This window comes from Ixodes scapularis, unplaced genomic scaffold, assembly GCF_016920785.2.
Source record: "Ixodes scapularis isolate PalLabHiFi unplaced genomic scaffold, ASM1692078v2 PGA_scaffold5__190_contigs__length_132052651, whole genome shotgun sequence".
Taxonomy (NCBI): Eukaryota; Metazoa; Arthropoda; class Arachnida; order Ixodida; family Ixodidae; genus Ixodes; species Ixodes scapularis.
Genome location: NW_024609880.1, coordinates 66,810,071 through 66,835,907, shown reverse-complemented (window position 1 = coordinate 66,835,907; position 25,837 = coordinate 66,810,071). Strand labels below are relative to the sequence as shown.

The 25,837-nt window shown below is 43.3% G+C and overlaps 1 protein-coding gene across 1 annotated transcript in view; it reads right to left on the bottom strand.

Moving 5' to 3' along the window:
• The window catches only part of LOC8028287 (methylcrotonoyl-CoA carboxylase subunit alpha, mitochondrial), a 29,145-nt gene extending 3,580 nt beyond the window's left edge, over positions 1–25,565 (bottom strand). Inside the window, exons 1-13 of the mRNA XM_029985445.2 lie at positions 25,504–25,565; positions 25,042–25,085; positions 24,260–24,429; positions 21,460–21,677; positions 20,694–20,841; positions 19,711–19,832; positions 17,464–17,575; positions 15,300–15,509; positions 13,922–14,105; positions 10,410–10,727; positions 6,503–6,589; positions 3,591–3,778; positions 997–1,176 (exon numbers count right to left, since the gene is read on the bottom strand). Coding sequence (XP_029841305.2) covers positions 997–1,176; positions 3,591–3,778; positions 6,503–6,589; positions 10,410–10,727; positions 13,922–14,105; positions 15,300–15,509; positions 17,464–17,575; positions 19,711–19,832; positions 20,694–20,841; positions 21,460–21,677; positions 24,260–24,429; positions 25,042–25,085; positions 25,504–25,544 — 2,022 coding nt within the window. The 5' untranslated portion in view covers positions 25,545–25,565. The remainder of the gene's footprint in view (positions 1–996; positions 1,177–3,590; positions 3,779–6,502; positions 6,590–10,409; positions 10,728–13,921; positions 14,106–15,299; positions 15,510–17,463; positions 17,576–19,710; positions 19,833–20,693; positions 20,842–21,459; positions 21,678–24,259; positions 24,430–25,041; positions 25,086–25,503) is intronic.
• Between the last annotated feature and the right edge of the window lie 272 nt (positions 25,566–25,837).

The following is a 25,837-nucleotide window of genomic DNA, read 5'->3' as shown; positions in this document are numbered from 1 at the left end:
TCAATCTATAGAAATCATCACTAACATTAATTTGAGTGTTTTATACCAAAGTCCAGAAAGAGAGAGTGCTTGGCATTTCGAGAAAAAAAGACTCTCCCCCGCACTTTACAGGGACATCTTACCAGCCTATATGCAACAGGCACCCACTTGATCTTTCAAAGCTGTAGCAACCATGTCAAAAATATTCGGGATGCAATGAGCAGCAATGCTAACAAATATCTCAAATGGTGTTCAGGCTGGAGAAACCCTTTACTGAGAGGCTGGAATGGCTCAGAAAATTTGGGGGATCTCCAAGGGGTTCTTTAGAGAACACTTGGGTTCCTAGGAACACAGGAAATCCCCAGAGTGGCCTCACAGGTTCCCCAAATTTTTTAAAATTTTCCCGGACGTTCTTGCCCGCAAGTAAAGTGTTTTGCCAGCACTGTATCAGCAGATGTGAACCACTCATTGATGCATACCAATGAACAAAACAGTGATTCCCAACCATCGATGTTTCCTGCCCCCTACAGCGGAAGTGATGGTGGCATCCACTGGGAGGAGGGGGGGGTATTGGTTGACTAAATTCACAAAAGGGTAAAATGAAGATAACTAAGTGCTTGCAAACTTTCTTTGGAGCTCTGAAACACAGAATAATCGTCCCTACTCATTCAGCGCACATGGTTTGGTCAAGTTAGCTTCGTGAGACAGCTAGCATCAATTAAAAAAGAAGTTTTATGGCTCGGCTTGACTGACAGTCAAGGGGTTCGAGGACCTCAAGAAGGCCTTCAAGGACCCCAAAGGGTCTGCCGACATCCATTTGAAAACCACTAATCTAGTATGCAGATTACTGTTTCTACAGTCTATAGCATCTTCAGTGTTTTACTGCATCAGTGCTGGGACTAGAAGGGGTGTTTTCGGCTTCAAGTCAGAAAACGGTTCCTTGAGATCAAGCAAGTTAGAGAGCTCCCCACCTATAAAAGATGCAGGACGCCACACCAATGAGCTCAATGTGCCTACCTCCATCTTCATGGCAATCATGACCACGACAGGGTCTCCTTCCTTTACGGCATCCCCTTCCTTGACAAAGAGCTTTTCTATGACCCCCGGCATGGGTGCCACTGCCCCCAGGGGACCAGAGTCCTCGTCAGCTGCACTCAGGTACGCCGGCTTGGCGATGGAAAGCTGCTCCAAGCCATCCTGGAAACAGCAACATCATCCACGCTTGCACTCGTTTAATAGACAGATAGACGATAGAAAAAACTTAATTGTACCTTAATCCTGCATGTTCGCCACATTTACGTGATCCCACTGGCAAATGAGAGCGAGGCACCACCTTCCGGGTGGTGCCTCACCATCGGCTGGCATCACCATCACATGACGTGATTTTGTGACGTCATCCAATGGGACGGCATCACAGTCATGTGATGCCATACCATTGGGTCAGGCGACCACGATGTCTAGCATCGCAATCAGGTGACGCCATCTCATTGGATCGAGTGATTGTGATTTCAGGTGACGTCACTTCTTGCATCGCAGTCGTGTAACATCATCCCCTCACATGATCACATCACGCTAGAGACAAGACATGTGTCGCTCCGAAGACCTTACATGACAACTGTCAGCCAAATTTGGCAGAGCATGTCTCCCTTGCCAAATTTAGCAGATCCTTGTTCCTACGACCGGTTTTCACAATGTACTTTGGTCATGTTGAGCTAGCGTTGTGTGAATATTCAACATTTCAAATAGTGGTTTCGAATAATATACCTACTATTCAATATTCGCTTCGATATGAACTGCAATATTGCCATAAAATACCGCGGAAGAGTCCACTTCGTACCAGCACCCACTATTAACATTTACCAAACTTGAGAATTCTGCAAATTGTATGTCAAGTGCCCACCCCTTCCAAAGCGCCGGCATCAACCGAGAATATTCAACCCGTTGCGGCGGCTCCAAGGGCGATGACGGGGATATCATGTAAAAATAAATGCCCTTCCTCTGATTCAGTTCTGCCTGCCTTCAAAGCTCTTTGTGGGCCGCCATCTTGGTTTTTACCCATTTGACCGAACAAATGTTTTTGTTTTTTTATACATACTGTTAACCCCCTTTTGGAGGTTGTGGCAAGAGTGGTTAAAAGAGTTATTTGCACAAGAAGTTATACAAAAAAAAAAAAAAAAAGACGCGGAAATTTTCTGTAGAAATATACGCATAATGCAATGATAATCCTTTTCACAAACAACTTTTCAAAGCGCTGACAAATAAATCAGCTGATGTCAAATTTACATGTGCTTCAGAAAGTCTATAACCCAGTTTTCAGTGAAAGAGGAATAGGTGCTTTTCCGGTATTTTATGGTAATATTTTTCTAAGGTTGCTTGCGGCAGGTTAGCTTTGTTGAGTGCCCTGTTTATCGAGCACCAGTGCACTGCAGAGGAGCAACACTCGCAGAAGCGAGCTCTGCGGATGTTGCTTCTCCACAGTACGCCGGCGCTCTGTATGAAGAGCACTCAACAGGGTAACCTGCTGCAATCAACATTTGAAAAACTATGAATATTACAATGGCATGCTAGAGAGAAGAGTACACATTCAAAGCCGAATGGTGCACGCACACACCCGGTGTATCTAAAAATAAACTGAAACTTTGCGAATGTTGATATCTACATCGTAGTAAAAAGTTCAAAATGAAACTGGCTGTTATGCAAGAGTATATGCCAGGCAGAGATGCCACACCAACCTGCATTCATCTTTTGTGATTATTTTTTTTTTTTTTTCAAATTTGAGATTGAATAAGGAATACTTGCGTATAGCAAGATTTACAAGCCCGCTCAATTAGGTGTAGCTGGGCATTCCTATAGGTTTAATTTTATGATAAATCCGTTGTTTCCTTGCCATCCCAAGGCATCACACTTTCTGAGGCAACAGTTTATAAATATAGCTAGATTAAAATGAGCTTATAAGTGGACAAGTGGAAGCTCAGGAACAGCCTTCGTGAGTTCAGCTGGGTTTGCATTTAAGCACGGTGCTACAGTAGCAAACGTTTTGGGAGTAACTATCTGATATTCGATTTCAAGATATTCAGCCAAAACCACTATTTGCTTTGAACTAAAAATCCACTATTAGCACACAACTACATTATACTCATCTCATGAAAACCAGCCCAATGACTAGATTTCTGTGTTATTAAAATTTACCGGTAAAAAGCCACAAAATCAACCCCCAGCTGGTTTAACCAAGATCAGAGAAAACCGACAAAACACCGAGTGAGCTGTCCTTGAATAAAAAAAAAACAATCCTTTTGGAAAGAAACCTTTATCTACAGCTGTATCTTGTGTTGAACACAGTCCACACTGAACCATCCATGAGGCTGCTGTTTTTTCTGGGGACGACACACCTCATCTTGTCATGTTTTCTTCAACATAGGCTCCTATAAATGCCAACTGTCTCTCCGACGCCGGGAGTTGACACTAAAAAACACTGAATTTGTGAGAAAAAAAAAAAAAATAAGCCCCCAAATATGCCCCCGAACTCAAAGCGAAATAAATCCCAGAAAACACGGAACTGCATCCATAACAACTTCCTTGTTAAGAAGTGGTGACAGAAATCTATTGCGTACCCTGTCGAAGACGTGAAGCGTTCCATCGTGGAGAACTGTGCGGAGCTTGACGCTGCTCCCGCCCACGTCGCACTCGACGGTGGCAACGCCATCCTTGACGGTCGTGCGACCGTGGACATCCAGAACCTCGTCCCCGCACTTGACCCGGTACGACCCGCAGTCCAGGTACGTCACCAGCAATTCATATTCTATGACGACGTGGAAGAGAAACATCGGGAACAAATGCACGCCGTCACGCCACTCGAGGCTGGTTCACATGTTTGCAATTGAGTGTGACCGTGTGTGTTATGACCGCTTGTGACCACCCATGACGACAAGACAAACTGCAAAACTGCAAAACCTCCGGTCTAGTTATATGCAGATCAAAAGTGTTCCAGGCCTCCCCGCTACATGGCACCAGAGTACCAATCTGCTTTCTTGTCCTAAGCAGTCGCAGGCGGGCACGAAGCATTCGGTGACACTTGTACGCAAATGTGAATAGATTCACATCTTGTCTGGTGATTGTTGAGTGCGAATGCTGGCAGTGAGCGACCAGTGTGGTCCGATCGTTCTGGCGGACTGCTCTTTTATTAGATCCGGCCAATCGACAAAAGCAAAGATGAGAAAGAAAAGGAATGATGTTGGCTTAGAAATATTTACAACACTAAAGAAGATGTGAAATCGGAATTAGGTGAACAGAACCTTTCTCCTCTTTCTTCCCCTTGGCTTTGAAGAGAAGAATGAAAAGTGGAATATATATATAGAAGTGACAAATTTCTCGATGCACAATTCTATTAAAGTGCATTCGCCTGGAAACAAACAATTTCAAAACTCATCACTCGAGTTCACACAACCCAAACATACAAGTTCCATGAACTAAACAATGACAGTTTCCTTATATATACACAATACTGCCAAAGTGCTCAGGTGGTCGCTGGCTGTGCCGTGACCGCCATCATCTCATCATGATTTTCCACGTAGAATTTGCAGAGGACATAATAAGTGACCTCAGTGCGAACACACTCAGAAGGACACCAGGCGTACTATTTGAAAAGTACCATAGTCGGTGACAGGTCAAGAATTCAGCGACGCATTACCCTGAGAAGAATTCCTATCGCTTTGCCAGCCAATCGCTTCCACTTGGTTCTGTGACATAATGGCTCGAAGAACAAACTTCTTTCTATGTGGCAGCATGCACCTAGCAATGAGATTGTTTGTGACGCCAACTTTTTACTGAGTTTTTTTTCTTTTCACCACGGTCTTTACCTGCCAGAGTTTGTGTGAGAAAGTCGTGACGGCACTTGCGCCTCTTCATAATAATAAAAATAATAATAATAATAATCTTATTTGGCCCTGGAGAGCCGCGGCACCGCGGAAAGGCAGCAGCCCGTAACATGGAGGCCTATGCTGCCGCGCCTAGTGAACATGATAATGTGATCAGTTTAGTATACATGCAAGATGAGTCATAGTCATTTCTGTGCAACAACATCAGAATCCAACGGTGCTATCATTATTGGTTAAATATGAGCAGTAGCTGCAGTGGTTAGGCTTGATGCAGCTGACAAGGCATTTCGCTCGACATTGTCTACTTCCCGCCAGGCGTCTTTCGATGATCCCTTCCTCCAATTATGTTGCAAACCCGTGGCGATGTCAGCTTTTTTTTTTTTTTAGTGAAAGCATTAATTTGTTTTTGGAGCGAACCGGCGTTATCAGCTTTTGAAGCTGCACCAATCGGCACCTAAACTCCCCTGTCCCAATGGAGCGGAGCCTGTCATGCGTAGCAGCAGTCTGATGAATAGGCTCCCATTGGTTGCCGTGCATCATAGTTTCAAGGAACAAGGCTCCCATTGGCTCTCGTGCAGCATAGTTCCAAAGAATGCCACCAGAGAAGCCCTCTCCATGGCAGCACAGCGGCCCGGCTGCTGGTAAGAGAGAGCTGCTGGCCATTGAGCCAGCAGAGCCCGCACGGGCAGACTCCGAAGAGGCTACACGGCCGAGCTCAGTGCAGTGCAGCCACTTCACGAAAGCGAGCGCTCGGCCGTCGGCAGCAACCTCGGCAGTAAAGAAACGTGGCCGTCCACGCCAGTATGCCACAGATGAACTAAGGGAGCGCAAGAACGACATTCATGCTTTAGCATTCACAATTCATAAGAGCTTAGGTGTCCTCGGAATTTTTTTGCAGTGTTTCTGTGCAATGCACGAAGACAATGCAGTCATCACCATCAAAGTGATGCCACACATGACGTGCTGGAGTGATGCCGCTACGGCCAAACAACATCGATGGGCTCGGTCTGCTTCTTATATAGAGCAAATAAATGAAGGCTTCCCACTAAAACGACACCTTCAAAGTCATATTTATTCACCTTCGGAACGCAACGCCCTTGCTGAGTCTCGTCAATGCGATCAGTCGCATGGTATGCCAGTGTTGTCCGGTGGACTTATACGCCATTTAAAAGCCTGGTAAGGTCCAGAAGAGGGAGAGGCAAGCTGCGAGCCCGGCAAACATGTCGCCAGCATGAAAAGGAACAGCGCGTGGGGCACGGCCCGGGTCGAAGGCACACGTCTCGACGCTTAATAATTGAAGACGACGAAGTCACATCGGAACAGCCAGTTTAGTAACAATAACTCCGTCTTACTCTGCAAAGCGTCACGAAACAAAGTAATCGCCGTAACCTGCTATCACCCATGTCTCGCCGAATCGGAAAGCCGAACTAGATGACAACATTTTCATGCTAGACCAGCATCGCTCGTTCTCCTTCTACATGAAGCCCATGACGCGGAGCAGATGACACGCTGTTTTTTTCGACAAAGGAGGAAGTTGAAGCGGGCCCGATGCCTGAGGACAGAGCTTTTCCCGAGTTCTTTACGTGTCACTGGCTATGGCAAACCTAACGTGGACGGCGCAACAAGAAAAATTTCAAAGGTGAACTTACTCTTGTCACGGCAGCTGAGCAGGAATTTCCGTCTGCAGTTGGAGTTGACTCGGAATGGTATCACGAGGTCGAGGGACTGCAAGTCATCTGGAGATAGTTTTTTTTCTTGTAGGGTCTTCTGTTTCTTTTTCTCCCCAAAAACTGATTATCCCAAATGTATATATTCTAGAAATATAAAAGCTGTCAATCAGAAGTTTTACAGTGTCTGCAATGGCCTCTGGTACAAAATGAGTGTAAGCACCAAACTCCTCTTATGACTAGCTTTGAGTTATGAACAGAAAAAAGTTTCATTCTATTCTCTATTTCATTTTTTTTTTTTCTCTTGATACAAACCTTTGACCCTATGATTCCATCATGACATTCCTGAAGATTGGGTGTTTGCTGATATGTGGTGTGTTATCTTACGTGGAAGTACGAGCACCCTCAATATCCACGAATGTTGTTGTATAAGCATCAATCTGTAGCATAAACAAAGTGTAGAATCGCAAAATAAAAAAAAAAAATGCATGCTACTGCGGGGGATGTGAACTCAATGAAGCTAGAACAGCAGTATGTCATAAGAAATTTGTAAAATATTTGAATCTAGTACACCAAAATTTTACAACATTCACTAATGTCTGTTAATTTTAGATAAGCCATGTTGGACATGGTCAGCAAATACAATGAAAATTACAAAAATGTTACCATTTTCCATAATCTACAGTCAAACCCGTTTATAACAAACAGCAGTATGCTACGATCAGGTCGATCTAGCAAAAAAAACATTTACAACAAACTTCCAAGATCAGTTCGTTGTAAGGCGAGAGCCCTTCTCTTTCTTTCTCATCTCTTCACTTCCGCCTTGTAACAACGCGCTGGAAAGTTTTCTTGTTTTTTTTGCATGCTTGCAGAGTTTTTTATAGCTCATCTCCACTTCTGAATAGCTTCCCTTCGTCGGCAAACGCTTTCAGATGAAAAGATTTTTTTTTCTTTGCATGTGTGCACCGTGTATTTTTTTAGTTTTCTCCCTTTCCAATGCTTCTGTTCGCTCAAATTTGTTCGCAACTTGAGCTTCTTGATTTTTCTTTTTTTCTTACTTTTTTTTTGGGGGGAAGGGACAGGCTAGAAGACGATTGTTTGCGCGTTTTTGGAAGCCTTCACGGGGGGGGAAAGTTCAATATAGCCAATATGTTGTTAGTTATAAAATATACTTTTTACATAGTATATTTTTATTTAAATGTTCCGTGAGTTCGATATCGACAATAATTCGCTGTATGTGGGTTCGTTCTAAACAGGTTTCACTGTATAACCTTTCCCCCTAGGCATCTTATATGGGGAAGTGCCATCTGGCAGTGCTGATATGGTAGAAACAGTAACATAGTTAACGGCTAGTCTGATGAACTATATATATACAACAAAAAAAAAAGCTTTCACATCCTTTACTTTTTTTGTGTGGTTGGCACCAGGCACTTTTGAAACAAAAAAGGGTTGGTAATCGAATTGTGCTTTCGAGTTAACTTCTTTCTTTCACTGAGGAAACCAGTTCCAGCCAATTGCTGACACAGCCCCTGCGAGGCGCCCCTTCTGTTACAAAATTGCGTTAGAGGAGGTGGCTAGGAGCTGTCCATATAACACATTCTGTGTTAAAAGTTTCAACATGTGCAGCTTTTCCATCAGAGGTTGAACCAGTTGAACCTCACACTCTCGCAAAAGCAAACTAAAAAGGGCTAACACGTCTGGACACCTTAACATTCCCCAGGCTCATAATGTACATGGCCAGCGACTATTGCAATCTTGCGGTACTAAAATCTGGAATGCCCTACTATCGTTGGTTACAAATTCACACGTGAAAGCACCATTTTGTTTTTAATAGGATATGTTTTTTTATTATTTTGATGGTCATTTTCATATTGCATAATTATTCTTCATCGCTGTTCACCCCTTAACCGTTTTTAGTTTTGGGGAATCTCTGACCCTCAGCTGCTTAATTGTTGTCTTGAAAATTAGATTTGTCTCCTTCAAAATAAAGTTTCTAGCCCCAAACAAAATGGGAGAAATTTTTGAAAAACTTCAGTGCTGCAATTTGTTGGCACAGCCTCAAACTAAATAAGCGAGCCTGGTTCGTCCAAAACGGTTCAGTGCGTGAACCGGAAAAAGCAGACGAGCCATCCTCATCCTAACGGTTTAAGGACGGCTCCATGTTGATGTGCTGAGCTCGTCCAAAATGGTTAAGGAATTAAAAAATTGTTGCTTTAACTTCCATCATGGGTGCCGTTTTCCACATTATAACAGTATTTGCTTAACTGGCATTTTGTTGATTTTGTGTATTTTCCATGTTTCCATTTTCAGTGGCTCTCATCCTAATAATTTATTAAAATGGGCCCGAACTAGCCAAAATGGCTATGGCCCAGATATTTTTTTTTTTAAAGAAAATACAGTTAGTGTGCAGATGAGCTGATGAAATTTACCATAGAAATATTAACCAGAGACCAGGGCAAAAGGAGGAAAAAAGTTTGTTAGTGCTCTTTTTTATGTTGCGAGTGTGGTCTTTGGTGAGTGTCCTTGCAAACAGGACATTCTGCGGTTTAGCGGCACTGAAGTGGTGCGCCTACAAGGAGGATGGTTAAATAAACACATCAGCTGAGTTGGAGACACTGTCTGTCCTCATTTCTTTCTACAACCGTAAACTTTTTTCCTCCTTCTGCCCTGGTCTTGGATTAATATTATTATGTTAAATGGTTTTTCTAGTGACCTGTGACAGATATTTAGAGTCACCAACAGAATGAGAATGATGGGATACCTTCAAAGCAAGTTTCCTGCCTTCAATGGTGCTTCAGCGTCTCGCAAGACTCAAGCATGCACACACAGCCAAGGCATGGCAAAAGGCGTCTGCCATTCTAACTTTGTCAATGACTTCAGCGAAAAAAAAAAATCCCATCGATTTAAATGTTTCTAGGGCAGTGTCCGGACACCATGGAATTTGTTGCCGGGACTGTGGGCGCACACCCGCTTTTGAGAAGTGTGCGGTCATTAGTAAACATACAGACAAGCTAAACCGCAAGATAGGGCAACTAGGGCCAAAATCTGTCGGCGTCCCTTCACTATTGCCGTCGGATAGGGAGAGTTCCTTCAGAAATCAGATAAGGCCACCACGTGCAAGAGACTTTGTTCGTTTGTGACGCATGTCAGTCAGCACCAATGAAGTTTAGTTGTAAGTTGACGTTGCTGTTTGTTGGTCTTCTTTTACTCTGGATCGTAAATAGTTTAGACAGATATCTGTCCACCATAATATACCAAGCATCCACCCATTCTACATTAAGCACCCACCCCTCAATTTTGTAACATTCGGAAAATACACAAAGGACATATCTTTACATATTGTTGACCTAAGGAGCCCCCATCCCCCAGTTTGACATAATTATCTCAAAATGTTGAATGGGAGCCTCCTTGGGATTTTACAGTAGTCGGGTGTAACTACAGTAATAAAAAGGGACTACTCCAACCAGAACCTAAGACGGCGTCCCAACGGTTGTTTTTGGCAGACGAAGAAGAGAGCTGCTGCTGCCCCGTGCCGCTTCCCCGTGCGATTTGGTTACCCCTAAAGAAGAAACCAAGGAGGTTTCAAAACGTTGGGAAACCTTTTTAGCACTTTGGTTGGAGTATTTTCTTTTTATTACTACCGTAAAATACAGAGCATGTGCACCCCCCCCCCCGTAAGAGCCCCCTGCCATTTTATAAAAATTTTATATATTTGTGGCCGCCATCTTGAATGTTATTTTTGAGCCGAGTAAGGGACCCCTCCCTGTTTTGATTGGATAATCTCTAAATTTGAAGGGGGCGCTTGCTCGGTATTTTACAGTATTCTCTTACTCTGCTTGCACTTTTATGAACTGAACCCGACCGAGAAAATGAAAGACGACCATCCCACCTGGTTCATGGCTCCTGAGGAACTCCGCCCTCTCATGGCCGATGAGGGAGAGCACGGCCGCGCAAAGGAAGTCCCCCTTGATGTCCCGCTGGACGAAGAGCTCGTCGTGGTGTAGGGGAATGAACTCCGTGTGGACGTCGCCCAGCTTGAAGCTGGGGTGGGAGGCCAGCCGCATGAGGAAGGAGATGTTGTTGGCCAGCCCCACCAAAGTGTAGTCCGAAAGCGACTGGTGAAGACGGCGCAAGGCCGAGGCCCGGTCGGGGCCCCACACCGCCAGCTTGGCGATCATCGGGTCATAGTGCACCGACACCTCGTCTCCTGCATCGAGGGAAGGTTCGGAGAGACGCCGTGACTACAGTAAAACCTCGTTATAACAAAGTTGAAGGAGCGGTCGTAATTATTTCGTTATAACCATTAGTTTGTTATAGCCAATGTCCATTTCTTCCCACTATTAGCAACCAAGGGGAATTATGATTGCTTTGCTATATCCATTAGTTTGTTATATCCCGTTTTGTTATAACGAGGTTTTACTGTAATTATGATAAATTACAGAATACATATACCGTATTTACTAGCCGCACAATTCATGAATAAGGCCCGTGCGTCTACTTTCCCACAGAGCACATATACAGCCAATCATCGCGCTGCGCATAAATAACATAGCGAATATCTAGATAGAGAACACAGTTCTCCATACAAATGCAATCTTCACAAATGGTATCTTCGCACGAAGATGTTTTCTCTGTCCTGTAAACAGCTGGAATCATGCTGTCGATCGCGGTGATTGGCAATCTGCGTGCTCCGCTGAAAAGCGAAACCTCAGGTTTTCTTTATAAACAGCACGGCTATTTCTCAAGTAAATTTGGTAAAAAATCTGCACGTTTTCACCACAGTGTGCAAGGAAGTGACAGTTGTTGCTGTGCAGAGTAACACACATTATTATGCATATTCACTCTTTATTTACTCAAATCACGCACAACACAGCTTCCTGGTTACTAAATTATGTAGGAAAGAAAACGCGCAGCGCACCTGAGTCGACGTCCCCACCTAAAACTTAATCAAAACGGGTATTGTTAAGGAGGGCGGGGCGCTTTACGTCTGACAGTGCACATAATTCGGGTTATAGTATAGGGGCGGAAGATGTAGCGGTGTCCCCCCGCCAACTGTAAAAGAAGTGGAACACACTACCACCTGGCAAGAGCCAAGTGCGCGCATTTTGCCTGGCATCGCGGGGCGCGGTGCATGCGCGAGCACCTGCGAAACAATCTTTCTGTCTGCACCACGCAACACCACAAATGCAGCTGGGAAGGCCCTATAACCGCTATCGCTTTAGAAGAAGAAAATGAATGCTGCAAATCTATTAGGTTCGCTCAACACATCTGCGTCCGAGTGCGACCAGAGCATGTTGTGCCCGCTCGTGTCGAGAGAATGCACAGGTATGCCGGCGCCACCTGTCAAGTAGTCCTGGAACTCTTTTGACTTGTGTATAAGTCAAACCCGTTTATAACGAACAGCAGTAAACGCTACGATCAGTTTGATATAGCAAGTAGTTCGATATAGCAAAAACCATTTACAACGAAATGCCACGATCCGTTCGTTGTAAAGCCGAGAGGTTCTCTTTCTCTCTCATCTCTTCACATCCACCTGGTTACAACGCGCTGTGAAGTTTTGTTTCTTTTTGCTTTTTTTTTTGCATGCATGCAGAGTTTGTTTGTTTAGCTTATCTTCCCTTCTGAATCACTTCTCTTCGTGGGCAAACGCTTTGGGATGAAAGGTTTTTTTTCTGTGCGTGCGTGCAGAGTGTATTTTTTAGCTTTCTCCCCTTCTGAATCGCTTCTTTTCGCCCAAATTTGTTCGCAACTTGAGCTTTTGGAATTTTCATTCTTTCCTACTTCTTTTTGGGGGGGAAGGGACAGACTAGAAGACAATTGTCTGAGCGTTTTTGGAAGCCTTCCGCGGGAGAAAAAGTTTGATAGTATAGCCAATATGTTGTTTGTTATCAAAAGTACTTTTTACATGCGTTTTTATTTAAATTTTTCGAGATCTCGATATTGACAATAAAGGCCCGTTCACACTCTTGCGACCGAGTACGACCGAGTACGACTGAGAGAGACGAGGATCTCTTAAAACTTCTTAAATGTTTTTAGAATGAGGGAACACACTGGTATTCTGGCGCCATCTATGCGGTGACCCTGGAACTGCATTTCTCAAGAGCGAAGGTTTTGTGGGATTTCCGAGGTCAAATGTGCGTAATAACCATAGAAAGGCTCGTTTATAACATTGACAAAAGTTTTTCGAGCCAAGAAAAAAAGGATAATGCGCGAGAAATAAAAAAAATATGCCGGACCGCCGAGTTTACACTGCTTCCCAATAGATGGCACCAGTGTGTTCTCTGGTTTAAGAAGTTTTAAGGAACCTAGGTTTAAGAGGTCGCAAGAGTGTGAACGGGCCTTAATTTGCTGTACGAGGGTTCGTCCTAAACGGGTTTCACTGTAACTTCACCTAAATTGTTACGCTAAATTATATGTGTTTATCCAAACAAGATAGACACATACAGGGTGCCTGGCTTCAATTCGAACAGATTTTTAAAAAAAATATAGGCAGTGAGAGTTAGACAAGATTCGTCTTCGCCTTGTGTATATCAGGCTCAACGGACATTAGCCGAGGGGATAATCGTAGTGGTAAGTTGACCAATTCACTAAAATCTTTCGATTAACTTTTGAACTATGAATTTGAGGGGCTAATGTTAGAATTGCAGTAGTGACAGCAATTACTATTAGAGACCAGACCAAATTAAAGAATTTGCAGAAGGTAGTGGTTTTTTGGGGTATCAGTCGATCAATTTTCGGATTTTCTCGGCCGATTTAAGAATTGCATTGACGAAGAGCGTCAAGAGCTCTGCCCACAATCGCGCTATCGTCGTTTGAAACGTGTCATCACTATCTTGGCAGCGTGTCGGCCCTATCTTGGTGGGTGTGCTAACAAAAAAAGTGGTGACGTGATGTAAACAACTATGTCGCTCTTCCAAGAGTCATTGTGGACAGGGCTTGACGCGCTCTTTTCGCGCACAATGTTTTAAATCGAGCGAAAGAGTGCAAAAGTTGATTGATTAACATCTCAAAAACCATTACGTTTTTGCAAGTCCTTTAAAGTCGTCTGGCCTCTAATACCAATTGCCGTCAATAGTGCAATTCCAACATGACCCCTAAAACCGACACTTAAAAAGTTAATTAAGAAATTTTAATTAAACGACTAACTTATCGTGACGATAATCCCCTCAACTAACGTCCGCCGAGCCCAAAAAATATGCGGTAAAGACAGAACTTGTCTAACTCACGCTCCTACTTTAAAAAAAAATCTGCTTAAATTCAAGTTAAGCATTCTGTATATATCTTTTGTCTCGTTATCACGAACGACCCGCATCATGCATGCAAGATTTTAGGGGCGAATGGAGGTGTCCATATTAATGAGACACAACTGCACTCAGGGGACGTCGAGCGAGCAGCACCCACCCTCTCGCACCCCGGTGTCTATGCGAATCTCGCTGGAAGGAAGGGGCGTGCGCAGGTAGTCGAGGGAGCCCGCGCCGGGCATGAAGTTGTTGTCCGGGTCCTCCGCGTAGATGCGGGCCTCGAAGGAGTGGCCCCGCACCCGGAGCTGGTCCTGGCTCAGGGGAAGCGGCTCCCCTTGGGCCACCTGCATGCGCCGAGCGCGTAGAAACGGGTCTTGCATCGTGCGACAGCTCTGCCTTACGCGACGACTATATACTAGCTTTGTTCAATTTACCTGCCCTTCCTGCAACGGTGCAAAAAAGTGTAGGGCAGTGTACTTCCAGACGTATCTCAATACCCACACCAGAAGTACACTGTGCGCTACAGTTCTCTGCACCGGTGCAGGAGGTACAGATAAATCAAATGAAGCTACTGTTATCACGCATTACTGCTTTCATACCTGTTTGAACTAATCTATCATATCTTTAGGCATATTTTTTTCTAAATTTCTGTCAGTGCATGTTGGACAACGGTGCGACTTATAACTCATATGCATTTCTTTTTTGAGCACAAACCTTCACTGAGCAAGATGCAGGCCACATCAACATTTACGACAGAGGAGGAATGGCAGAGCACCCGCTGGCTGCCTGCTCTTCGACATTTTTAATTTCGTAAGATGACACGCGAGCACGTAGCCTCTCTATAGCAATGTTTTGTCGTAGCAGGTCTAGATCCATCAGACGTTGCCTTCAGGTACCATGGACCAGCTTTGTTATCAGCTGAAGCAAGGCGTACTTAACGAAACTTTGATGCACTTATATGAGTCTAGCGATCCCACGCTCCTTCCTAGTGCTCATTGGAGTTCTAAGATTATGAGCTTTACTCTTCTTCTTAGCAGTACCAAAAGGGGAGATGGGTTTCTAGCTGTCTTTTGAAGGTTGCTAGACCTTCCCCAAGACTAAAATGTTTCAGAACACCAGGGTTAAATTCATTGTATAGCAACTAATAAATTTTCGTATAGTAGGTGTTAAATTTTCAATTAAACAGACAATATAGAAAATTAACTGCAATGCACTGCACAAAAAGAATGTCAGTTAATGATGCATTATGTATGAGTAACTGCCAAAAGTAATGCATTTCTCTCTAAGGCCACTCATAATTAAGGTTTTGTGCTTTCGGGGTTTATTTCTTCCAACCAATTGAATGTTTTCTATGTTAGACAAAAAAAATCGGCATTTATTGAGACTTTTGTCAAAGAAAACAGGACATGGGAACGGGATTCCAAAAGAACAAAGATAAATTCCTCTTTTAAAGAGCAGCACTATATACACCTCGGTCGAACTTGTGACAGAGCCGGAACGTTCAACTGGACGAGGAGAATGGAAAACGGTGGAGAGACCTTGATCTGCCATTCGACCAGGTCCGTGCCAGTGATCATCTCGGTGATGGGGTGCTCCACCTGCAGCCTCGTGTTCATCTCCATGAAGTAGAACTTCTGGTCCACATCCATGATAAACTCCACCGTGCCGGCACCCACGTAGTTCACCGCCCGCGCCGCCTTCACCGCAGCCTCCCCCAGCAGACGACGCGTCTCCTCCGTCACCCCCGGCTGCACATTGCAGACGCAGGGTCACGGCAAACTCCTACAGAAGTACTATCAAGATTCACATTGCCTGTCACCCGGCCTTTCTCAGTGTCTGCAATCTCCACAAGCTCTATTACCTCTCGATTCGTCAGAGTCTGAAGTATGAAACACCAACTTCACATTCTGTTCCTAGTTAGGGTCCCGACTCTCTCGAAAACTGGCAAGTACGCCAATGAAGCACGAAGGACTGCTTCAGCTCACATTGGATGCGATGGTACACCGACGCTCACCAGCCCTGGTGAAAACCGATAAAACTTAACCTTTCTCTACTTGTAGGCGCGTTGTCTCGTTCTTACTCTCGTCCTCGTCTTGAAGCGCTGTCATGTTCTCAAACTTTTTATACACGCCTGCAAGTACGGCCTCTGGGCACTTCCATTTGCAGCTGGTGTGTGTGGATCTTCTGATGCTCGAGTCTTGCTAAGGTATATGCCTAGAGTTGCCAGACAGGTACCCCAACAAAGCATTTTCCACCCCAGGTGGCCCGACTAGATTTTTAAAGCGTGGCTGCTTGCAAATATGAATAGGGATATACACATTTTTCTGCAGCTTCTCTGCTGTCCTTACTTATGTACCTAGGGTAGGTCAATTATTTTTTTTTCGAATTTGTGCTTGTGTTTTTGTAGAGCATACAGAGAGTAGCCTTAACATCTGGTAACAGATATCAAAGGCTGATGCTCGCTTTGTGAATACTGCTTTTGCTCACTTCCTTTTCAAATTCTCTGCTCCTTCACTGCTTCTCTCGGGAATGTTCTGATCCCCTCTCCTCTCGGCGAGCGCGCATAGCCATTTCCCCTCGATGCTGAGAATTATCTATTTCACTGAAAATCAAGATTGCACATAACTGTTTGCCCCATTCTTTTACTATAGGGAAGTTCCACAAAACAGCTTGTTTCTTTTTTGGTAACCTGCATTTCACCAAATTGATGGTTGGCGTCCGCCACTTTCACCATTTGTTTCACGCAGACGCTTAGTCATTGGCGTCGTTTTCAGAGTTGGTGATACGCCGATACGTTGTAAGTGGCCCCGTCGACGACACAACTCAGTAAGTATAAACAGCTTAGTGTTCTAATTTGTTTTCTTTTAAATTCGCCTCGGTGGTACATACTGGAACCATCTTGGCCGCCAACGGGTTGACTTCTCTATTGCCTGTTCATTTCAAGTTCGATTAAAGACCGATAGGTATAAAAATCGAGTACCAGATGATGCTATTTTGTGTCGCAGACTGCTCTGGCAGACGCAGTCGATCATGATGCAAAAAAAGATTAATCAAACTAAGAAACACTGCCTCCGCATATAGGAAGACACACGGCAGAAGTTCATCGACATGGCGTCCGGCAAGGTTTCAAGCTGAGAGTATGTCAAGAAAAGTCTGTCACGGAAAACTGCCCAATATTCCCACACCATCTCTGCATGCACATTCGAAAGGGGAGTCGAGTATGTGTTCTAAAAAAAAATTAAAGACATTTACAATTTTCTGTAACACCGAATTAGAATGCAGCTCTTGAGAAGGAGGAGGGGAGGGTACGGAGGAGAGGGTATGCCCCTGTTCCTTCCCTGCTAAATTTAGCCGAGAAAATTTACCACTAAATAAAGCGGGGAAATTTTATCCTCGTGACGTCACGAGGATAAAATGTAGCGGAGATTGCCAATATCCCCGCTAAATTTAGCGGGAATATTGGCAATATTAGATATGTGTGACATCACACGTGACGTCACGTGTGACAGAACCCTCGTGAGGGTAAACCTCGTAACCCTCACGAGGATAACCCTCGTGACGTCATTATAGGAAACGTCCCATAATACAACGCGCAATTATGCCGACGGCAACGGCGACGGCATCGCCGCTCATGCCGGAAACGGGCGCTTAAGAGCTGCGCTCTAAAAGACAAATGAAGCATGAGACCTAGAGACGGCTTACGGCAGGGGCTTCTTCGATGACCTTCTGATGCCTCCGCTGCACACTGCAGTCCCTCTCGAAAAGGTACACATAGTTGCCGTGGTGGTCTCCAAACACCTGCACCTCCACGTGCCTGCACATGGCAAGACAGCACAGAAGTAAACACATAAAATTATGTTCACAGCGAAAATGCTGCTATTGAAGGTAGTTTCTGTTCAGTAGAAACAATTTGTTTTCTTAGAATTAGTGTCGTGTCTTAAATACTTGCTTTTGAGTAGTATTTGCAAAGTCAGTGTGTGAACGTCATGTGCACCCTTTGCACATCACGAGCGTGCTTTAGCCGTTGTTGCGCATTCCAAGACTGTGCCTCTATCATGTCCTTTTCTGCAAATTTAACTTTTATATTTCATGCCCTTGCTTTGCTTTCTCCAGGTAGGCTTTCATGCTACATATCAGTCTTATTCTACACATTATCAGAGTTATGCACTCATCTCAATTCAGCTGTAGTATGCTCCTTAGAGTGCCCTTTGGGTGAATAAAGTTGAAATAATTTACTTCAATTCCATTTTCTTTTTTTTTCAATGTATGCCTAGCATTGAATTACATCAGCTATGCAATACCATTCTCTTCTATGTAACAGATAAATAATGTCTGTCCTAATATATCACTGATCCATTAGGATGCATCAAATGGTCCGTGACAGTATTCAGGATTCCAACCGAGACCTTAATCACCAACATACTCCATTCCTAGTTAACAGTGCTGGAAAGTTGTTTAAGCACATTGTACTTAAAGTACTACTTCAAATATGTTTAGAAAACTTGTACTTTACTTGAAGTAAATTCTCTTGAGTATATACTTGAATATTACACAAAGTATTTTTTTCTGGTACTTTCCAAGTAAAGTGGAACTCCCGGCTTCAAATTACATTTCTCAAATTTGGTCTTATTAAATTTGTATCGCAAAATGATGCTTTGTCAACTCTGAAAAAACATCAGGAGGGATATTCTACTCTCACCAGAAACGCGAGCGGACGACGCATGACTCCGTTTGTATTGGGGGCGGCTTTCCCAAAGCATTTAAAAATCTCGCTATTTCTCGCTCGGCCAGCGCAAACGAGGAAGTTAAAAAAGGACATTTCTCCGCAAGGGCTGCTTGCAGAAGCCACGGGGCTGACGTCATGCTCTCTCCTAGTACGTTTACTAACCCCCTTGGGTATGAGCTAGTGCAAGAGGCACTAAATTCAAAAGTCGGAAGAACTTTTGAATGATGTGCCATTTCCGAAAATAACTACTTTGTGGCCACCTGACGTTATCCAATAATCGCCACCATTTGTGAAAATAACTGATGCACTCCCGAATACCACTGGAGCAATGCATACAAGTTTTAAAAAAAACACAGTGTGGGGGAATTGAGGGGCATCACGAAAGATTGTGTTAAAAAGAACTTGTATACTTTACTTGGAACGTACATTGTATGTACAGTACTTCACTTTAATTTCATTGCACCCAATGTACTTACTGCTTTACTTGAAGTACGTAACCTCTCATTTAGTACTTTGTGCTTTACATCCAGTACTTTTTAGGTGTACTTTACCCAATACAGCTAGGTAATCATGCACTGACTTGGTTAATATAAAGAATTGATGGCAACAGCAATGAATTGAAGATCTCATTCATTGGAATCAGAAAGGTGGAAGAAGGGGAATGTGAAAAAGTGGCAAAGCTGCACACATTAAATCTATCTCAACATCTCAGCGAAAGCCTATTCAAGTAACTCAAATATTACCAACCCTGGGAACAAAACAAATAACACATTTTACTTGAACAACCAAAAATGAGACATTATAAATAGAAAGACATTTTTGGAATTGAGATGATACAGTAGAAGCAAAAAAACGAGATTCTAAAAGCTTGCTTTACAAATACCCCTAATAAGAGCTCTCTACCATAATGGAGAAAAAATAAACCTTTGTTTTCAAAACAACAGGCAATGACAGAGAAAAGTGGTTCATTCCCCCTAGGCTCATCGTCCTTTAAGAAAAAAAAAAGGAACATAAAGGGAACTTTAATTGGTTCCACGAAATAATGCCCACTCACTCATTTACAACAATCAGTCCCTAGATCTGCACATTTCATAACCACGGCTCCACGAGGTTTCGAAAGATGTCCGGAGCATGAGTTGTTCAGTTTGAAGGAAAAAGAGGCAAGCAATGGTAAAACTAAGGGTGTCGGCATACTTGAAACCCGGCGCTCACGGAAAACTTGCCTGGGATTGGCGACAAACTTCTCGATCAGCATGTTGTCATCTCCAAACGACTTCATGGCCTCCCGCTTGGCTGACTCCAGTTGAGCGTCAAATTCTCCTTCATTCATCACAATCCTCATTCCCTAGAAAAAATTAAAGGAGAGAAAGAGATGCTCGATGTTTCATTATTGACTTCTCACCATACTTTTACTAGATTCCTGGACACGAAACAGAACATACACACCAGCAACATAGTTGCAATACATTAAGGTCAACACCGTAACGTTACATGTCGGTGTCTGTGCACTCTATGCATGAGAGAGGAGAGGCCGCCGCCCCGCCAAAGTTGAGGTCCATACTCTGGCAGTAGGTGTCACATTATGTGCAGACATTTAGGCCAGTGTTACAAAGACAGACCTTCTCCAAGTCCACATCGGTGAAATTAGAATGAATTGAAAATGTGGAACAAGGCAGCTTTGCTTACCAATTTTGTTGGGGCTTAGATGCTACATTTAAACAACACTCCAAAAGCAAGAAGGTGGACAAACTAAATGTTACATCTCGCGCTTTGGATTTCAGCAACAAAGAGTGGAAACACGAGAAAACACGGGCAAAGTCTTCTAAAGTCCTCAAATATAAAAAGCATAAATGACTAGCTGCACACACACCTTTTTGCATTTTTGTCGTTTACCAAAATGCCGAGCTTAATCGTGTCCCTATTTTTTTTTTTATTAAGTTTGTCATTTATCATTTTTAAAAATGCCTATCCAATACAAGCGGGAGAGGGAGATAATGAACTATATTGCTGGCATTAGAACCTATAAAAAATAATAGGTCACTTCCAAAATACCCAAAATAATATGCACATTTTCAAAACCAGTTAGGTACACTGAAACAAATAAACTCTTCAAAAGAACACCAAGATAAAAAAAGATAAACTTATGCCCACATAGCAGCCAGAGAGCAAATGAAAGGCGGCTACACAGAGTTCCGGAGAGACGCACCTTTCCTCCTCCTCCTCGGACGGCTTTGGCCATGACAGGAAAGCCAATGCGGCGAGCTTCTTCCTTGAGTTTCTCCTCGGACTGTTCCTCGCCGTGATAACCCACGATGACGGGCACACCGGCCGCTGACATGATAGCCTTGGATGTGCTGCATCAACCAGGTTCACCGACACACTTGGGAACACACACAAATGCCAAAAGAACCAAACCCCAGAGCCACCATTAGTCTGCATCTGGAACCACCACTCCCTAGATAACAAAGCCATAGCGCCGAATTTTCAGCACCACCTAAAAGAGGCCAACCAGGGTCGCGTATTGAACACGAGCGCCGTGTCGGCGTTTGGCCCATACTGGCGTTTGACCGTCTGTGTCTCGGCTCGTGTTCACGAGTCTCGGGTTCTTTCGCGCCCTTTTTTTCCCCTCAAAATTCGGGCTTTACGTAGAACATTCTAAAAAAAGATTACGATTATCAGGCAACCCAACTGAAGGTTGCTTCATTCCGTTCGACCTTCCTGCCTAACCTCTCTACCTCTCCCCTCTCCTTCAAATCTTCGTCGACAACTATATGCCAAAGTTGAAAAATAAATGCCCCCCCCCCCCGAAATCACAACCGCGGTTGAAAATACTCGCGGTGCAGTGCCCTTCGGGACCACTTTCGATGCGTGGGCGGAATAGGATGCTAAACACGTCGGTTTGAAACGCATTCCGGGCAATGTAGGTTCGGTACGGTCGGTTGAAGTTTGTGAATGAGGGGAGTATGGCGCACCTCTTGATGCCCATGTCCCGGATGGCCGACGCAGGGGGTCCCACGAAGATGATGCCTTCCTGGGCGCACATCTCGGCAAACTCTGTGTTCTCCGAGAGGAAGCCGTAGCCCGGGTGGATGGCCTGGGCCCCGCACCTCTTGGCGGTCGCCAGGATCCGGTCGTAGCGCAGGTAGCTCTCCTGCGACGCCGCCGGCCCAATGTGGTACGCCTCGTCCGCCTGCAAGCGTCGTTGTCGAACGTCACATACAGCGTGCCCCCGAAAACGATTGACACTGTTTTTGTTTTTTTCGCAGCAAAAAAGAAACTATGCATTGTCAAACGCTCGGTCTCTGCGAAAAACGTGGCGCTAGCGGTTCGGACCGGATGCCAGAGATTTAGAGCTTGAAAGTGCAGTCATGAATTGTTAATATGGAGACGTCTGTTCCCCCCAAAAATTGTCCATAATGTGTAGTAATTAGACGAAAACGCGCGTATTTACCCAGTTTGTGCCCAAGTATTTTGTCCCCACAACGAGGTATCCATATTAATGGGGTTTGTATAAGGAGACATTATTCGAAAGTTACGAGCGATTTTCTGAAACTTCATGTGGGAAAAAGGGCCCATTCCCAGTACCATACACCATTCTTCTCGGTGTATTTGTAGGCTACATAGGCCACCGTTTTCCCATTGAAAATTTCCAAAAATAACTTGCAGTAATATCCTGAGATAGCCCACCTAAAAGCCAAGTAAATCGGGTGAAAATATGGAGCAAGCTAACTTTCGGTGTGCGATCAAAAAAAGCTGAAAAATATACTAATTTTAGATTCTGGGACCTGCGAAATTGGTGATTGCAGGGAGGTACGATGAACCAAAGATGACTGTTCTCCCTAGTCAGCAATGTTTGCTTATCTCCTGTCTTGGCTAAGTAACACCATTTCTGCCGAGGTCACCATTGGCCACGGTTCCACAATTACTAGAAGTGAGCTATCTTTCGGTGTTTTTGAAAAATAGCAAATCTTCCGAAAATAGGGGTGGGTTATCTTTCGGGGGTGGGGCATCTCTTGGGATATCACAATATAACTTTTGAATAAGATCACGGTTCATTCTGAAACTTTGGCATCTCCTTTGGACCGCTAGCACTATGTTTCGGCAGAGACTGAGAGTATGGCGACGCAAAGTTCAGTTTTGCAGTGAAATAAAAAACCGATAATTATTTTTGTTTTATAACAACCTTATAAATATTTTGGTTTCATTTGGTTGTCATGGCCATTAGGTGAGTATCTGCCACCAATAAACACCGATTCCAGCACAGGCATTAGGCACGCGATGCCAGTAAGGAACACAAGCGTTTCATTGGTGAAGACTGAAAAACATAACTAAGATTTGTACAATGAAATACAGAATGGGAGATCGGTTGACATTGAGTAAGAAATGCACCCAAATTTCTTACACAAAATTTTGGCTCATTCCAAGCGATTCTCAGAAAAAGAAACTAAAACACTGCTGAACTTGTGAAGCAATTCTTATAAAAATGGCAATGTGGCCAGTTCGGTTCACGACTGACAATAACCAAACAGCGTGCGAAATAACCCAAAAAAACCAAGAGAAGCGAAGGGAATACACAGGACAGCGCTCGTCCTGTGTAGTCCTTTCACTTGTCTTAGTTCTTCTTGTGCGCCGTTTAACAATCCTTAGGTCTGAGAGTATTTTTCCAAGACAGAAACGGTAGATCCTCATGCTTTACAGAAAACAGTATAATCCCAGCAATGGTAGGCACCAAAGCCAATTTCAAACAATGCCCGGAGTAGATAAAACGTGAGGTGTTTCTATGAAAGGAGGATAATATGTTGTGTCTGGATGCCCGTCTTATCAGTTCTTTGCCAAGGTGGCCTCACTCAAGATAGAAGCCAGCCTATCATCCCCCTTTCCACATATTGCACAATCGTTTTCGTACAATGCGTCAAGTTTGTTCACCTGAGAGCTGCAAGGAATGCATCGAGCATGTTGTAAAACATACTATATTAGATGCTGTCAGGTACAACAAACATTTACATCAATAAAAATTTTTAAAAAATAATGCACACACCAAAAACATCAATCAATGTAAACGATTGTTAACAGTTATTGAAACTAGACAGGGCTAACATATTCTCCTGCAAGGGATCTACACTGACATATTAGCTCCCCCTTACATCACATGCTACTGCAAGAAATATTTTGTCATTTGCCTTTAACACAAAAAAAAAATTACTGCCACGAAAATTTTATTCAGGGATTCCACACTAAGCTTTTTATCGTTGACTATAGCACTAACATCTTTGCGGCTATAAACACCAACCTTGTTCCTCAAAAATACTTATAAAAGTGAAGGCTAACAATTGACAAAAAATGTCAGCAAAAGCAATCAAACAATAACTGGGAGAATTTCGTTGCTAACCAACAAATTTAAGCAGAAAGTGCAGTAGTAGAAACATGAGAGGAACGATGAGAAGCTGAAACACATTCAGATCCTTCCGGTATGTTTTACGCCTCACCAAGATTGTGTCATTTAATCAGAATACTTAGTGCCCCAAATTTGAGGACTGTACAGGCATCACCATCGTAAACCTTGGTGTCTTATTTACGCCGATTTTGGCAACATCATTTAAGTGTAGTGACTAGAAAAGGTTTCAGTTAGTTCCTCCGAAGAAAAGAGCACTGGTAACGTGGTAACCTGATATTGCTATGTTCTAACCTCCCGTTAAGAACACCAACAAACTTACAGCTTCCTCTGTATGATTACTATGGAGTCGCATAGATCTGAAGAGCTGAATGACATACCATGGTGACGTGCATCGACTTTCGGTCGGCATCGCTGTAGACTGCCACCGAGCGGATGCCCAACTTCTTGGCAGAGCGTATGACCCGACAGGCAATCTCACCACGGTTGGCAATTAAGATTTTCTCGATGGAACCCCTGGGAATTTTGCTACCACTGTTTGTGCTCGCCGCTGCAGAGAAATGTTGGGGGGAAAAGAAGAGCGAGTTAGTTGTCTGCTCTCTGTTGCTGAATTATCTTGGCCACTCAAAAACACAGACATACCAAGAACAGGTCGTTGGACCAAGATCTCATGTCGGAGTTTATAGTGGATCAAAAGTATTTTCGTTTCTTGAATTGTTTGATTAATACCCTCCCATTTTCACATTCAAATGTAAACAAAAAAGAACAAAAAAAACTATGCCTTTTTAGATTAAAAAAGAAAACTTCAATTTAAAAAGCTTAACTCTCTCTCTTTCTCGTAATAAAAAAAAAAAACAATTACTTTTTTTTTTTTTTTTTTTAATAAGCACACATATTCGAAGTTACATGACTTGAAATTTCTGAAAACATTAGAAGCTGGCATCTGATACACACTCTCAAATACTACAGTTCCCCGATCAAATTCTTGCCGTCGTTTTCAGCATTATAATGCCAGTATCATTAGGATGCCTCTAGTAATAAAACATTTTACGCACATTATGAAAGGTGTCCAACATGACCATTCATATGACATTGAATATAAGCAATGGGGGGAGAAAAATTAAAGTCTCCTATGCGCCAAGTTGGGACTCCAGTAACTCACCTAATAACTGTTTGTAAAAGACGTTCCAACGTACTGCAGACCGCCTGTAAGTTGGAAGAAACGATATTACAGGGAAAGTCGATGACCTGATTTTTTTTTTCTTTTTTTTTTTTTTTTTTTACAACCTTTGGTTGGATTGGGGAGAAGTACGAAGATATGATGTAACTAGAGTTCTTTTTTGTGCGAGGTAAATTAAATCGCTATAAAAAGCGCACTTCCGAATTCATTTTTTTTTTTTTTTTTAATTAAAACATCAGAATAATTTGTTCCAGAAAGAAAAATCACCCGACGTGCCAAGTCAACCATCGAAGTCAACCATCGGGTGATCCAGCCAGCCCGAAAAATAGACGATCAAAGAGTGTAACTTATAACAGGTGATATTTATGTTACAATAAGCTTGTAAAGTGAAACACAGCACGCCAATGAAAGCCAAAATTTAGTTTCTCGCTTATTAAAACTTACTTGAAGCATTGCAGACGAGCACAGCGCAAGTGCGCGGCCATGTTGTACAGTGCTGCCAGACGGTGGAGAACACTCAGTCTGAAACTAACCGAGCTACCGAACGCATACCTGAATTTACATCAGAGCAATCGAATGTTAGGTAATCAACTAGACTTATTTTACAGCAAGATTAATTCGAAACAAAATTTAGTTATCAATGTTTTCGATTTATTTTAATAAAAGACAACTTGTAAAGTTTCTTTATTATAAGATAAATTATGTGTCAAAATGCTTTTATGGAGTTCAAAAGATCTCATAGGTCAATATTTACACATAACTCTATGATTTCTTAACA